General features: G+C 50.9%; 1 protein-coding gene across 1 annotated transcript; it reads right to left on the reverse strand.

Annotated features, from left to right (window-relative positions):
• Positions 1 to 2,394: 2,394 nt before the first annotated feature.
• Positions 2,395 to 15,732, reverse strand: FAXDC2 (fatty acid hydroxylase domain containing 2). Its single transcript, XM_007452851.1, has 8 exons — positions 15,655 to 15,732; positions 13,528 to 13,619; positions 13,293 to 13,396; positions 9,639 to 9,760; positions 4,477 to 4,682; positions 3,900 to 4,005; positions 3,334 to 3,500; positions 2,395 to 2,551 (listed from the first exon to the last, which is right to left on the reverse strand). The coding sequence occupies exons 1-8, from the start codon at positions 15,730 to 15,732 to the stop codon at positions 2,395 to 2,397; spliced, it is 1,032 nt and encodes a 343-aa protein (XP_007452913.1).
• Positions 15,733 to 15,907: the final 175 nt, after the last annotated feature.

The raw sequence follows: 15,907 nt of genomic DNA on the forward strand, positions 1-15,907 counted from the left end.
TGTGACTCCTCACTGGACAGACTTCCCTGTGGGGTATAAAGGAGGGACCGACACTGGCCCTGTGGAATCCAGGTCGGCCACCAAGCCCTGAGGATTGACGCCGGGGAAGGAAGGATGAGCGCTCCCACCAGGACTGGCCCCTGGGCCGCTGGTGCCTCTCCCTGGCCCGTGAGGCCAGGCACCAGCAGTGATAACAGTCTGAATGCCGGCCTGGCCTTGGGGTGTCATTACAAAACGAAAAATGAGCCTTGTTTACTCATTCACTGACAGCTGTTTGTCTCCTGGGCCTGGCACTTGAGCGTCCCATCAGAAATGGTTTTCCAGACAATTCCACCTTGTGTCAGGTGAACAGGAACTTTAAGAGCACCGATGGCCTGCAGGGGCCAAAGGTGAGGCTAGGAGACAGTGGGCAGGGCTTCTGCAGGCCGCTCTGGGAAGAGGAAGACATCCGTTCCTTCCACGGCTTGCTGGGAATACCCTGAAAGAAGCCACAGAGTGTTGCCTTGTGCTGCTGTGGCGCCCAGACACCATGTGGTCGTGATGCCAGAACGACTCATGTAGGGAGAGAAAAACCCAAGTATCCACTGCCGTCAGAGGAGACTGGTTGGTTTTCCATGCTTTCTCCATTCACGTTCACATTTTCTGCTGCCAGTGTTGAGACCTCGACCTTTCCTTGAGGCTATTTGGTAACCAGTGTCGGGGCCAGGCCCAGCGACCTGCCTAAGAAAAAGGGTGAGAGAACGGGGCCCCTCGCCCCTCTGCGCCCCAGCAGTACCTCCAGGTCAACAGATGTTAAAAGGAGAAAGACCGCCATTCTTCCTCTTTCTCCATACTCCTCATTCCCGACCCTCGCTCAGTGCACTGAAGAGGGGCTGTTTTCCAACTGTTTGTTTATTCATAGGACAGGTTGTGGGTGCAGGTCAGCAGCTATGAGCACGCCCAGCACTGATGCACCAGGAGCTGTGCTCAAGCGAAGGGCATGCGGTCCCAGGGAGGGGGCTGGGCCCACCCAGGCCCGAGGAGGACGCTGCCTGCTAAGCGCCTGGTCGGCCTCTTGGGCAGGTCCCCTGGGGAGATAGGGCCCGTGGCAGGAGATCGTCCTGTGACAGCTCTGCCTGGAGATGTAGCCCTATCAGATGTTAAAAGTATTTTATAAAACTACAGCAGGTGGTTTTCTGGACAGAGGAGAACTGAATGTTCAGGAAAATGTCAGACTTTGGAAACTATAATGGTGGCCTTGCAAGTCAGAGTGTCTTCACGTTGATACCGGGAGCCACAGGGTTCCTGGCAATGTCAGAAGCAGCTGAGTGAACCCAGGGTGGGGACTGCTTCCACCTGGGCAGCTCTGTGGTTTTGCTGTAGGCAATAAGGTCTCACTGGAAAAGGCATCACTGCTAAAGTCATCCTGTAAAAATGGTGCGGAAACGACTGGTTCATCATTTGAGGGGGAAATAAGGATTTTACCCTCTGTTCAGCCGTGTATTTCTTGCCTTAGTGGAGGAAGAGGGTTCTAGCTCCTTTGGTCCTGCTTCAGAGAGCCTGATAAGGGGCCTCAGTTGGGTGTCCCCAAAGGTCAGCAATTCTGACCCTACCCTCTGTGGCTAAAAGGGGGCCCCAGCTGTGCGGGGCCACAGGCTTTTGCCCTTTGGTTTCCGCCTGTGGCTGAAGGTATTGGGGTTTGGTCTGCGCCTCTTTTTGGTATCTCAGTTGTAATCCCAGGAAGAGCTCCTGTGATTGGTATTTTCAGAGAGGGGTGATGTCCAGTTGCAGTGGGGCAGAGTTGAAGTGGGGTCTTTATCACACCGCGTGTCTGTGCGTGTGCGTGCGCGTGCGTGTGTGTGTCGGGAAGCAGCGGGGACTTGATCCCAGAGCCGTTGCCAGGGTGTCCTGGCCCTGGCCTGAGTAGAGAATGAGAGAGGCTTTTGGGGACAGGAAGGGGCAAAGCAGTATCTTCTGGTTCTCCCACCCCCTGGCATCAGGAGGAGCTATGGCTGGAGCCACACGGCCTCCTGCCACCTTTGTCATTCTCTGTCTTGCCAGGGCTACCAAGGAGTCATCTGGTGTCCCTCTCCCCTCCCACAGCAGAGGACCAGAGGGACCCCCCAGGAGCCCTCTCAAAGTGGCTTCTTCCCTCTGACTGGCCTCCATTCCAGGGAGCGACATTTTTTCGTTACGCCAATCCCTGGTCCCCTTTGGGATGACAGGGGTAGTTGGGGGAGCCCTGGTCCCCTCCTTGGGCCTGCATTTCCAGGAAGCTGACCTTCCCCCTGCCCTCGTGGTTTGTCATCAGAGTGCGTGGCCGAAGGAGCGAGTTGGTAGGTGCGACCAGGAGGCCCCAGGCCACCTTAGCAGACCGTGCAGAGGGCACGGCTAGGATGGCACTCGGGCCGTGTCTTAGTCCGTCTTCTTCGGGGGATCGGGGATGCTCTCGGAGAGCGGGGTGAAGCCCAGCAGGATCATGTGTCTCTCGTAGGCCTTGGTCTGCTTAAACACAGTGTCAGTCCCGTGGAGGTGGTCCAGCACCCCCAGCACCCCGTAGCACTGGTTGAACCTGGAGGGGAGAGGAGGGTGCTGGAGGCGGGCGAGCTCACGTTCATTTCACCTGTGCCAGCCTCGCACACATTTCTGAGCCCCCCTATCCTACACCCATCCCCACCGTGCTGCCCACCTGCTTCCGGTTAACCCAGGCGGTGGTGCACATATTCCTGGGGCCATTCCAGACTGAAAGGCTATGCTCTGCCTTTGGAAAGCTCTCTGTGATTTCGATACACACAAGTCAGAACCTGCGGCAAAGCCAATTTGTTCAGGTAGGTTCTGGGGACCACCTCCATCAGAATCCCCTGGAACACTTAACTAAATGCAGATGCCAAGGCCTGCTCCCCCAGATGCTTTGATTCAGTGTATTTGGAGTGGAACCCAAGAGGCTGCATTTGAGGAAAGCATCTCAGGTGATTCTGGTGCAGGAGTTTCCTAGACCACACCGACGAGCCTGGAGGCTTTCAGAGCGTGCACAACTTCTATTGAATTGCCTGCGGGAATTCTATGCATGTATGCATCTTCCTGGTAGTGCCCATGGCTTACGCTAGATCCTCAAAGGGTCCAGGACCTAAACGCAGGTTAAAGACCCATAGTGGCAGGAAGATCCAATATCAGACAGAAAGAGAATGGCAAGGTGATCTGGGCCCCAGGATGGTCACCTTTGTCCCCACCTGCAGACCTCTCCCTCCACTAGACCCACATTTGAACTGAGACACCGGAGTCTGCTGTCAGGAGCTCTAGGAGTAAACGTGGGGGCTACTGCCCAGAGACCCGCAGTGGGGAGGGTTGCCTTACTTGAGATGGTGGTAGTCATGGAATTCAGGTGAAGGCAAGAAGGGTAGGTGGTAGCCACAGTGGGAGATGATGGTGACGATGAGGACCAAAGAAAACCAAATGGTGATGGAGGACAAGTGGGAACCCATGACAATTGGACCCACCATCGCCGGCAGCATGTTGGAGACCTGCAAGGAGAGGGCTGTTCGAAGAGGGGCCCAAGGGGATGGAGGGGACGCAGGTGTGTGTCCGGGAAGACTTCTTGACCCAGATCTGGGGAAGCTGAATGAGTTTCTGGACTTGATTTGCTGAACTCCTTCAGACATGAAACTTAGGACAAGTTATTAACTGTTTGAACCTCAACTTCCTCATTAGCAAAATGAGGATTTAAACAGTTGTTGGGAGGATTAAATGAGATAACTTATGTTGGGCATCTAGCATCGCCCGGCATATACCGACAACAAATGGTAGCTGTTGAATGGGCAGAAGAAAGAGCCAGTGTGATCCCACTCTGTGCAGGAGACTACCTTAGGGAAGGGGGTTGGCGCCCGCTGCCCCTTCCTCTGGGGGAGCCGAGCTCTACTCACCACATGCTCAATAGGATGTGCGTAGAGGGAGATCACACCAATGGGAGCTGTCCACTCGTGGTGTTTCTTGTGGATTTTCTTGTAGAGTTTTGGGTGGTGAAGGAGGCTGGGAAGAGAGTTAACAGTTGATAAATCAGCCCACCTCCCTCTCCCCCTGCCCCACCAGAACACGAGAAACCAAAGGTAGGAACAAAGTTTCACATGCAGTGTAAACACGCTGGATTGGTGCTCCGACAGCCCTGCCTTGTGAGTTCTTCTGGTGACGTTGCCTCTCTCTGCCTCGGTTGTATGAGCTATAAAATAGGGAGGATGGCCAGAAAGGATTCAATTAAGGGGATGAATGGGAAAGTGCCCCGCCACACACGTGAACGGAGATCCCGGACCCTCGTCGGTGGTCGCACGTTGTCAGCTGCGGGGTGAAGAGTTGTCTTCGTGTTAGCTAGTTAGCGGGAGGCTCTCGATGCCAGGTGCTGTTGGTCGCACCCCTGCAACTCCGAGGAGGCCAGGCTTCACCCCCATTGGTGGGTGAACCTGGGAGAGTGAGGAGCTGGCTGTGCTCCGGAAGGAAAGCGCTCACCGGTGTGCATAGTAGAACAGCACTTCCTCAGTCAGCGTGAAGACGGCCAGCTCCAGGAGGAACCAGTGGAAGGTGGGTAGCTCTCGGCGGCAGGGGTCGCCCCTCAACTTGAGGATGGGATAGAGCCAGACCATCATGGGGAAAGAGATCACAAACTGGTTGCAGAGAACCACGTGGATAGACTGGCGTAGTTTCACGGGGTCCACCTGCCCGTGGGGGGAGAAGGAAGAAAGGAGGTGGATGAGAGTGTGGCAAGTAGGTCTTTCCCTTCTAGGAGCCAGGCTCCTCTGTGACCAGCTCTCGGGAGGCCCTCGCTCGGGGCTGGATGCTAGGAGTGATGTCTGCCTGTAGCCAGCAACCCCTGAGTGCTGCCCAGCCCAGGGATGGAACCCCCTGGTAATGCCCTGCCTTTGGAAACTCCCCTCCCCCGGCCTTAGTTTCTGCCTGAAGCTGCCTGCTCCTTCCTGCTTCTGCAGCTTCCACCACCGTCCTCCCCATTTCTCTGGCCAGGGCCAACGCCACGTACTCCCGACAGGCATCTTGGGGAGCCTCCAGGGTGCTTGGAGAAGGCTCCCAGCCTCATTCCTTCTTCAGCCTTTTGGTCCCTGCTCATCCAGAGAGCCTTGACCAGGATCAGGTGCAGAGATCAGGGTCGCCTGCCTCCTCGTGTGGTCCAGCCTCCCTGGATGGGAGCCAGGGAGCTGCTGTCTGGCCTGTTGTCCCGCTTGCTGTGAGCAGGTCTTGCTGGTTTTCAGGGTGAGGCTGTCAGGATGAGGGGCTGCCTGCGCATTCTCCCCAGAGCGCTGTGGGGAGCTGGCCTCGCGTGCTCACATCCCTTCGAGCCTCAAGACTACAGCCAGCATTTCCTTGGGAACCAGTGACCCCTGACCCTTGCATTTGTCAGAGCCCTGGAGCTCCTGGGAATAGCCCCATCTCCACAGGTCACTTGCTGGTCCTGATGAACTGGTTTGGCATTCTCAAAGGGGATTCCCTCCTGAGAAATGTCTGCAAGCTGGAGGGTTTCTGCTCCAAGGTGAGGCCGGGTTCAGCGTGGTCCTCATACTTCAGGCCGGCCTGTTCCTCTGGCTTTTCCATGTCCTGCGTGTATTGATGGACCAGAATTCATCCCGTGGTGAAGCCAGGTCTGGGCAGCCTTGGTTTGAGAGCACCACAGAGGAAGCCATACATCTCTTCTAGCAGCCTTGACCAGGAGGTGGGTGTGACATGTGATTATTCATTCAGCTGATATTTATTGAGCACCCTCTATGTTTCAGGCAGTGTTCTGTGTGCTGGGAAGGAAGCAGTGAACAAAACAAAGATTCCTGCCCTCACTGAGTTTGTACTCTTATCGTTTTAAGTAGAATGGTCAGGGTAGGCTTCATTGAGGTGGTGAGATTTGAACAAAGATGAGGGAAACAGGTATCTGGGGGAAGTGTCTTCTGGCAAAGGGAAGAGCTGGTGAAAAGGCTCCATGATAGGCCACACTCCTGGCGTACTTGGCTGGAAAAGAGTGAGGTGTGAGGTGGGGAGAAGCGGGAGGGGAGGTCAAAGAGGCAGGGAGGAGCCAGTGCGTATAGGGCCCCGTAGGCCACTTTGAGGACCTTGGCTTTTATTCCAAGAGAAGCGAGGGTCATCCCAAGGTTGTGAGCGGAGAAGTGACAGGATCTTACAGGGTTATTCTGGCTGCTGTGCTGGGAATAGACAGTAGGAGACCAAGAATACAAACGGGAAGACTAGAAGTGCTAAAGTACGCATTTAAGAGGACGGTGGCGAGGGAGGTGGTGGGAAAGGGCTGGATCCTGGATCCATTTTGGAAATTGCGCCAATAGGGTTTCCTGATAGATTGGATGTGGTGTACGAGGGAAAGACAGTCGCCAGGGGTGACTCCAAGGCCTCTGGACTGAAAGGCTCTCCAGCTGAGACTGGGGAGGCTGTGGGTATCAAAGGCTTTGGGGGCTGGGAGAGCAGGAATTCTCTTTGGGTCGTGTTGCATTGGAGATGTCAAGGAGGCATTTGGATGTTTAGTCCTGCGTCGGGAGAGAGTTCTGAGCTCGAGAGGTAAAGTGGCGAGCTGTTGGCGTTGAGGCGGTTATTTAAAGTCATGACGCTGAGGGGATGAGGACAGAGAAGACGACGAGGCTGTGCCCTGGGCGTCAGCGTAAAGAGGGTGGGGAGGTTAGGCTGAGGAGGATCCAGAAAGGAGGCTGTGAAGGGGTGAGTGGCGAGCTGTGAGGACACAGTGGGGCCTTGGCAGCCGGTATAAGAAGCTACAACAGGATGCGGCACGAGCAACTTGTGGAGACAGCCCTGGTAGGTCTAATGAGACAAGCCTGCGACAGGAACACTGGTGACCTTGCCCAGGACAATCGTGGTGGAGCGGTGGAGGTGAAGGCCTGATGCGAGGAGGTTTCTAGAGGAGGTGAGAGGATTGCTTTGTGATTATTTTAGGAGGTGCAGGCTGAAGGGTTTAGAGTTTTATGGTGTCCGAACTTAGCTTCAAATGATGAAGCAGAAAATTATAGATGCCTAGATATTTATAGTTTCATATACAGAAAAAGCACATATTGTAAAATGTTTAAGACAGGACTGGAGAATCTAGGTGGTATATAAATGAGTGGTCAGGGTACTACTACCTTTTCCACTTCTGTATATACGTGTTTTCAAGTTTTCATAATTCTGAAATTTTGGGAAAAGACAGTGGACAGGGAGAAATCAGAAACTGTATAGACAACTCTTTAAAGAGCTTTGCTGCAAAGGGGACCAAAAATATGAGTGGGAGTGAGTATGGGAGATGGACGCAAGGTTTTTGGTTTTGGTTTGGTTTTAAGCTGGGAAAAATTATAGCAGGTTTGTAATAAGCCAGAGAGTAAAATCCAGAAGAGGAAGGAAGAAACAAGGACAAAAGAAAGAGAAGGAAGAATTGCTGGAGCAACTTGCTGGAGTAAACAAGAGGTGCTGGGTGTAGCGTGCAGACAGTGGAGGAACGGGCTGGAGTAGGACCAGAGAGAGGCCACGGGCTGCAGCAGGTGGGCAGGCAGAGCGTGTGCGCAAGTGCTGCCCCCGGGCTGCGGTGGTGCACGGCTGTGGGAGCTGTCCTCTGCTTGAAGGCAAGGCCACCCTCTGGGAGGAGGTGACACGGGGGAGGTGTTGAGGCTCTGAGGAGGGAGGAGAGATGTGAGCTAGCCATCCAGGCCGGGAGAGTGGGAGGGTAACCAGAGCGGGGCGGCGGGGGTGGCTGGTGGTGTCCTACGAATGCCGTTGCGTCCAGGTCCCACTCGATGACCTGTTTCTGATGTCTTAGGTCAGGGGTCAGACCTTCTTGGAACGGGCCGAAGACCAAATGGCGTCTGGGGCTTCCTTCTTACTTGTGTGACTACCTGAGGGTGCACACAGTGTAGGAGCAGGTGAGACGAGCCCTGGCTCTCTTTCCAAGAACAGTCTAACCTTGAACATTCTGAACCTCAGCTCCTGCCAAATGCCACGAGACCTTCCCTGTGTGGCCCTCCATTCGTGGTAGACTGTGAAGGTTATTGCGCTAGGTGATTCTCTTGAGAGCTGATGTGGCCTAGTGGTTCAGGGCACAAGCCCTGGTGTCACAAAACTTGAGTGTGAATCATGGTTCTAAGCCATGTCACATTTCAAAGCCTCTGTTTTCTCTTCTGAATGATGAAGATGTTTACAGTACTTGGCCTTGAAGACGTACGCATTTAGTCAGTGGTGCCTGGTAAGGAGACCTCCGTGGTCTGACAGGTGAAACATTCTCAAGGAACAAGCCCTGCTTTTAACCCTTTGGCTCTGGTCCCTGCCTGCTGAGCTGGACATGGGAGAGGCCCCTGCTGTCTCAAGTGAGGGGCACTGTGAGCCAGGCCAGTAGCTCTGGTTCAGGAAGGGACCATCCTGAAAGCCTGGATCAAGGGCACTATTTCTCAGCCACTCTGCTTTCTAGAGTGCTGGCCTGGGTAGAATTCCCTGAGAGCTGAGGTGACTCACCCAGGCACCTGGACAGATAATTAAAAATGATTGTCTGGGCTTCCCTGGTGGTGCAGTGGTTAAGAATCTGCCTGCCAATGCAGGGGACACAGGTTCGAGCCCTGGTCCGGGAAGATCCCACATGCCGCGGAGCAACTAAGCCCGTGTGCCACAACTACTGAGCCTGGAGCCCGTGCTCCGCAACCAGAGAAGCCACTGCAATGAGAAGCTGGCACACTGCAACGCAGAGTAGCCCCCGCTCGCCACAACTAGAGAAAGCCTGCGCACAGTAACGAAGACCCAATGCAGCCAAAAATAAAAACAAATAAATAAGTAAATTTATAAAAAAAAAAAAAAAAAAAAAAAAAAAAAAAAAATAATTTTTTTTTTCCAAAAGAAAATGATTGTCTTTTCTGGGAAGGAAGCCAGGATGTGGTTTTGGTGGAGCTGGGGGTAAAAATAATCTGGGTTTAAGAATCAACTTCTTGGCTTCTGAGGTTGTCAGAGCACTAAGCAGGCAAGCTGGGCTCAGGGAGCAGTGAACAGTGGGGCTCAATTCCCCGGCCTGTGTACATCCAAGATATGTGCTTGGCTTTTTCTCTCCTTCTGGGCCAGGAGTTCCTTGTCAGCAAGGTCCAGGCCTTGTTTACCATGGATGACCTACGTACTATCGGTGGTACTGAATAATCAGGAAGGAGGACCTGCTTAAAAAACAACCACCACCGACACATTCACAATTAATATGATAGTGGGGTTATCCGTTGTTTCAGCAGCTGTGTCCCTCTCTCACAAGGGCAGCTGTTATCCGTGTTTTCAGCATCTAGTTATTGCTGTCCCTTCTCCCATGGATAGGTGGAGACCTACCTGACATATCTGGGACTCGGTCCAGTGCTGGGCTGAGACAATCATTTCTGTTCCTAAAATGCTGACCACAGTGCCGTAGGCCAGCACAGGCAGGTAGAGAGCCAGGCCTGGGAGTCAGAAGATTAGTCTTGACTGACATTAGTCTTGGCTGGCTGGCTAATGTCATATTATTTCCTCTCTCTAATCTTCTAACCTGGGGGAGCCTTGTACAGAATCACTTGGCTCCCACTGGCCCCGGTCTCTCCTGGGCCAGCCAGCAGAATCTGGAGAATGTGGCTTTAGCCCCTGCTTTCTGTGCTTTGACCAGGAGCAGCTGCAGCAACACTTACAGGGTCATTCTTGCCGACCTGAATTCGGTAGCGAGAGATGAAGTGAGGCTTTCCGGTTGTGTCAACCACCAGTAGAAGTCCACTGACGGTCCAGAAGAGCAGAACGGGCCCCTGGGTGGCACCTAAGGTTGGGAAGAAGGAAACGTCAGGACAACTTCAGGAGCTGGCGGCGCAAGTATTCCCTGAACACGTGCTCGGTGGTAACTGAGGCTGCGTTGTAGGCAGGCCCTTGCCAGGGCCTTGGTGTGTTGGTGCTCGGGGCCGGGGGCCTGCCTTCAGTCTTGGGGTGACAAACCTAGCTGTGGGGACGGGGATGGGTCACTTAAGGAGTGTCTCTATTTCTTTTCTTAGCTGTAGAACGGGGACAACAACCTTCCAGGTGGTTGGAGGAAAAAACAACACAAAACTATGGTAAGATGTATGTTACACTCCAAACAGAAATGAATATCGGTTGACATTTGGGCGTCTGTGCCCACTGAGCCCTTTAAGGATAGCCAAGGAAGGGAGAAGCAAAGGAGGAGTTTGGTATGGTACAGCTCACCACGGGCACTTGGGTTCCCCAATCCCCATGACCCTACGATGACATGAGCAGGGTTACTTCTTCAGGCATCCAGTGAGCATTTTCCAAAGTGGAAAACCTACCTCTCAAGGGGCTCCTGGGTTAAAACAGTCTTCACACCCTACCTTCTTGGAGAGTCAGGGTCCAGACAAGTGTGGCCACAGCTCTGAGAATTCCTGTTTGACTTTGTTAAACTCAACCTTTCTCAGGCTTTTCTTTACCCAGCACTCTGTCTTCTCAGAACATCTCAGAATAGACCGGCCATTTGTCCCTGTCTGCCCAGGACAATTTCAATATGTATCCATCATATCCATCGTGATTAATAACCCCTCCTTTATTCTCACAAATGTCCCATTTCGATGATAAGTCATATGGTCTCCCCGCCCATTAACCTCCGATAGAACCGATGTGCTGCAGGGTACTTTAGAAAATAACCGATCAGCACAAATTTCGATAGGGCTTTTTGCTCCACATCCCACTTTTCCACGAAGTCATCCCAAGTATTTCTGTTCTTCTCCTGTGAACAAATAAGCACTTTGTCCAGCCCAGTTGGCAGTTATTCAAGTGACGTTGTAGTGTCACCTAACTCTTGTACTATTAACTTTATTTTTCCTTGATTTGCCACCTCCTCTAATTTCAATATTCCAAGGAGCAAGGGTGTTTTACTTAATTCTCTGTCTCTGCATATTCTTCCTCCAGTACCCTTCTTGCTTCATCAATCACTGTGCCGTGCGGCAGTTGATACCTGAAAAATACTTGGCTAGCACTGTGAGGAAATGGGATTGGCTCAAACATCCTCAGGGCAGTTTGGCAGTATCTGAAGTGAGGAAAAGGTCACAGTGACAGACTAAGACAGAGACAGAGAGACAAAGACAGAAAGAGGGGAAGAAAGAAAAGACATACACACACTCATGCACATAAATGTCCATCTCAGCAATTGAAAAAAAAAGCACAGTAGAACATTTAAGTAGCCTAAATGTCCCGGATCTTAGTTCCCTGACCAGGGATTGAATCCAGGCCACGGCAGTGAAAGCACGGAGTCCTAACCACTGGAATTCCCAGAGAATGGCCTAAATTGATTAGAATATTTCCACACAATGGAATAGACAGGACAGCTTACAATCTTGAGCAAATCTATATCAGTTGATATGGAAAGATGTCCATAATCAATTCAATGAAAAAAAGTTAAAAAAACAGTAGATGTCGGGACTTCTCTGGTGGCTCAGTGGTTAAGAATACACCTGTCAATGCAGGGGACACGGGTTCGAGCCCTGGTCTGGGAAGATCCCACATGCCGAGGAGCAGCCAAGCCCGTGAGCCACAACTACTGAGCCTGCGCTCTAGAGCCCGAGAGCCACAACTACTGAAGCCCAAGCACCTAGAGCTCGTGCTCCGCAACAAGAGAAGCCACCACAATGAGAAGCCTGCACAGCACAACGAAGAGTAGCCTCCGCTCTCCGCAACCAGAGAAAACCCACGTGCAGCAACGAAGATCCAAAAAAAGCAGACAAAAATTAAACAAGTAAATTTAAAAAAATAGTAGATGTCTTTTAAATTTAACCAAATATGCAGTACACTAACAGTGGTTATTTCGTGGATATGAGAGGTAGGTGATTTTCACCTTCTTTATGCTTATTTGAATTGTGTGATTTTTATTTGTAACAGTGAGCGTGTATTTACTTTTATCCTCAGAAGTAAGAAACTTTATTTTGAAAAAAAAAAAAAAAAAAAGTTAGGTTGGTGGTTGCCTAGCGGGCCACCCTTCGAGGTGCCTGCCTATGTGTCAATCCAAGGGCTCCTGGAGGAATACTGAATGAAAATCACCAGAGGTGATCTTGAACTGTTTTCCAGTTCTAACATTTCAAATGGCAAATATTTTTTCTCTCTGGTATTTGCTTATCACTGAGGTGGTTTTCCCATCATCGTAACAGAAACGTATAAAATGTTTTCCCACCACTCTCCCCATGTATATTCGCAATCTGCATTGTTCTTTTCAATGAGTGCTTAAGATTCCATTAACCTGTCATGTTTAATACTCAGCCCATTTTCGGAGTTCTCTTCCTAGAAGAAAGCAATCATCAGAAACATTTTATTTCTATGTTTGCTTTGTGACAACTGACACTTTTTTAATCTCCCATTCTAGACTGTGACAAAGTTTTTTTGGTTGAGGTTTGTTTGTTTTGTAGTTATTAATTTTCTTCCAGTCAAACGGTGACATAGTTTTTTAATAGGGTAGACAGTTTACCTTAATACTTTATCTTAAATATCTCTATATCCTACAAATGAGTTTGGCACAGAATAACTTAATAAATATTATGTGAGTGAATGCATGTATGACGGAGGACAGTCACTATTGTAGATAATGCTGTCATAAATATCTACGTTAAAATAGGTTTTTTTTTCTGGGCTTCCCTGGTGGTGCAGTGGTTGAGAGTCCGCCTGCCGATGCAGGGGACACGGGTTCGTGCCCCGGTCTGGGAAGATCCCACATGCCGCGGAGCGACCAGGCCCGTGAGCCATGGCCGCTGAGCCTGCGCGTCCGGAGCCTGTGCTCCGCAACGGGAGAGGCCACAACAGTGAGAGGCCCACGTACCGCAAAAAAAAAAAAAAAAAAAAAAAAAAATAGGCTTTTTCTTCTACTAATGTTTTGAGCTTGCTTTCAGGCTTTGGCACTGTCAGTAAATACATTTTGAGTGAACACTTGCTATCAAGGCCCAAGAGCTAGCTAGATTGCACCAGGTCCAAGGACACAGCCTCACACGAGACAGAACAGCCCTTTGTACTTGTGGACCTGACATCTAGAAGCAGGATTACTGCTCTCACAAGCATTTGTTTTCACACAAACTATTTCTTTTTTTATTTTTCTATTTGGGGGGATGGAGGAAGCGTCTCAACTTCTTTTCTTAGATATCCTTAAACATCCATTCCAGATTAACCCCCAAATTTAGCACTCTGGGGTTACCACTGCCTTAAACTTTAAGTCCTCATTCCTTAGAGTAATAAACTGAGAAGTCCCAAAGTAGAGAACAAAAGAAAAAGAATTAAGCTATAACCATGTACCCAAACCCTAAGTGCTGGTGGTCTGGGTATCTCACCTAGAACGTAGAGGAGCCACTCCTTCCCTTCGAATGTAGACAGCAGCCTCTCCCACTGGGCTTGCCAGAAGTAGCCAGAAGCACCCCAAAATCTCTGAAGATGCCTTGAAAGAAAACTCATTCATGTTTCTGGGTGAAGACTGGTGGGTGGACAGCTCCTAAATCCATGCTCTGCCCATAGACCGCCACCGCACGGCCCCCAGCTCCCGAATTAGAGCTGGCCGAGAAGACTCACCATGTGACTGAGTTCCAGAGGGCCACAAGCAAGAGAAGGCCAGAGCCCAGGATGAAAGCCGTCCTCCTCATGGAGCCCCAGATGTGTCCCTCCTAGGGGAGGACAAGAAAGCGTCAGGTCCCAACAAGCCTCCTGCCTTCGCACGCAGCTCACTGCTGAAGCCCGGCAGGAGTGAGGTGCCATCAGGATCTCAATCGTGCCACCATGGCACATCTGCTGACATTTTCCCAACTTCCGTGGAAGGCTCTTCCTTAATCGAGAGCTCTCAGGCTGTGTGCGGAGGTGAGTATGAAAGTTAGAGCTTAAGGTTGGGGGAGGGGAGAGAGCAAACCTGATCCAGAGAATCTAGCATGCAATTTTGTCACCCAGAGAAGGACAGGTGAGCTTTCCAAGAGCCATGGGATTTCATGACCAGTCTTCTTGTTGAACAGAAATGCAGATTATTTGTACATTGGAATCACCTGGGAGCTTTCAAAGACTCCCAATATCCGGGATTACATAAGAGTCTCTGCGGGGGCAGGGGAGGTGGGGCTGGGCCTCCCTGTCTTTTAAAGGTCCCCAGCTAATTCCAATGGACAGGCGGAGCTGGCTTGGCCATCACAGAAGGATCTGCAGAATCCTTGATGAGGCCACAGGGACTTCAACTGTGTTCCTGAGCCAGGCCTATTTTCCCTTTTGCCCTTGAAGAAAAGAGTAAATAAATATATTTTCTGACTTGTAATATGTCCTCTGCTTTCCAGAGATATTAGTCTGGGCTGCCAGCTGAACGGGACAGTGATGGCTTCTAGGGGCAAAGAACAGACCGCTGGCCGTCACTGGGCGGTCCTTACACTTTCTCCTCCAGAAGCCTAAAACAGTGGCCATTGCGAGCTCGATGGTCAACCAGCAGGTCCCAGACTTGCGGAAGCAAAACCCTGGCTGCCAGGTGTGTCACCAATTTCTATAGTACCTTGGGCGGGAATGACAAATGTCCATTACAGCCTATGTTTCTACGCCCAGATGCAGTCTGCTAATACTCTTTCATGGGAGAGGACCGGAGGTGGTGGTCCCTATAGGTGTGTGCAGTTAGTGAACCAGGTCACGTACACTGTTGTAGGGGAAGCTGATCTAATAGGGGGCCAGGTTTTAATCCAGCCTTTGGAGATCTAAAGGAGCAGACCGTTTTGACTGACTCATTCAGAGCAACCTGGATCTGCACTGACTCTTTTCTTCTCTGATTACCCCTATCCCACTTTTGATCAGAAGTTAGTAAGTCGTTTTCCATGGCTAGTGAAATGTTTTTAAAGGTCTAGTACTCCTCAGGTCCTGAGGTTTGAAAAATGACCTTCTGTCTCTCTGAGCTCTGAAAATGACCTTCTGTTTCCCTCTCTCTCTCTCTCTCTCTCTCTCTCTCTCTGTCTCTCTCTCTCTGTCTCTCTCTCTGTCTCTCTCTCTCTCTGTCTCCCCCCGTTAAGGGCTGGATCGACAAGACCACAGAAACTTGTTCCTTTATACAGGCTGTTCAAAGGTCACCCCCAAATTTGCCAGACAGTTCATCTTGGGCTTTTGCAATTATTCCTTTTTTAGGATTCAAAGGACCCTTTTCCGGAGCTTTCCAGATTCACTAGGAATTTTTCATTTGAGTTTAATCAAATCAAGCCAAGTCAAATTTAAAACCTCGATTTCACATGTAAGATTAGACGTGTTTTCAGGGATAGTGGTGTTTTCTCTCTCTAGCAGCCTGAGGGCCAGGTAAATAGACAGGACAAAGGTCTCTGTGAAGGGCAGGAGCACACAGCACAGAAGTTATCTGGACTCAACAGCTGGTTCCCACCCCCAGTTCCCAGCCCCCAGTGGGCCTCTCTTGTCCCCAGAGCAGCTGTAGAAAGGGGTGGTTCCAAAGGCCTGAGCCTGGGGCATTCTAAGTGCCAAGAGACCTTGGTGGGACAGCTACGGGGCTCTTCAGCTACCTTCATGCGGGCAGAGGGGCTTGAGTGATAATCAGGCAGCTGGAGTCAAGTGATTCTGCTCAGCTACTGAAGCGAGCACTTCACTAATATGTCAGCTATCCCGAAACCTTGGAGGGGCGGGTGTTGTCAGTTATGCTGCAGGCGCAGATGTGGAAAGGGTCACTGGCTGCATTCTCACCAGTTTGGTGGGTGAGGTGCTCGCATTTACCTGCTTTTGCTTTTCATTGTGTGGCACACTTCCAGCTTCTCCCTTCATCTGGAATGAAAAAGCACAAGTGAGCCTGGATGTCATTTTCACATGCAACCAAGAAAGTAAGGAATAGAGAGTCAAGGTGAATGGCCAGCAGTGGTTTTTAATGCTGGCAACTCATTAAAATCACCTGGGAGTTACCAAAAAAAAAAAAAAAAAAAAAACCCACAAAAAAAACCCC

This window comes from Lipotes vexillifer, unplaced genomic scaffold (assembly GCF_000442215.2).
Source record: "Lipotes vexillifer unplaced genomic scaffold, Lipotes_vexillifer_v1.1 scaffold697, whole genome shotgun sequence".
Lineage (NCBI taxonomy): Eukaryota > Metazoa > Chordata > Mammalia > Artiodactyla > Lipotidae > Lipotes > Lipotes vexillifer.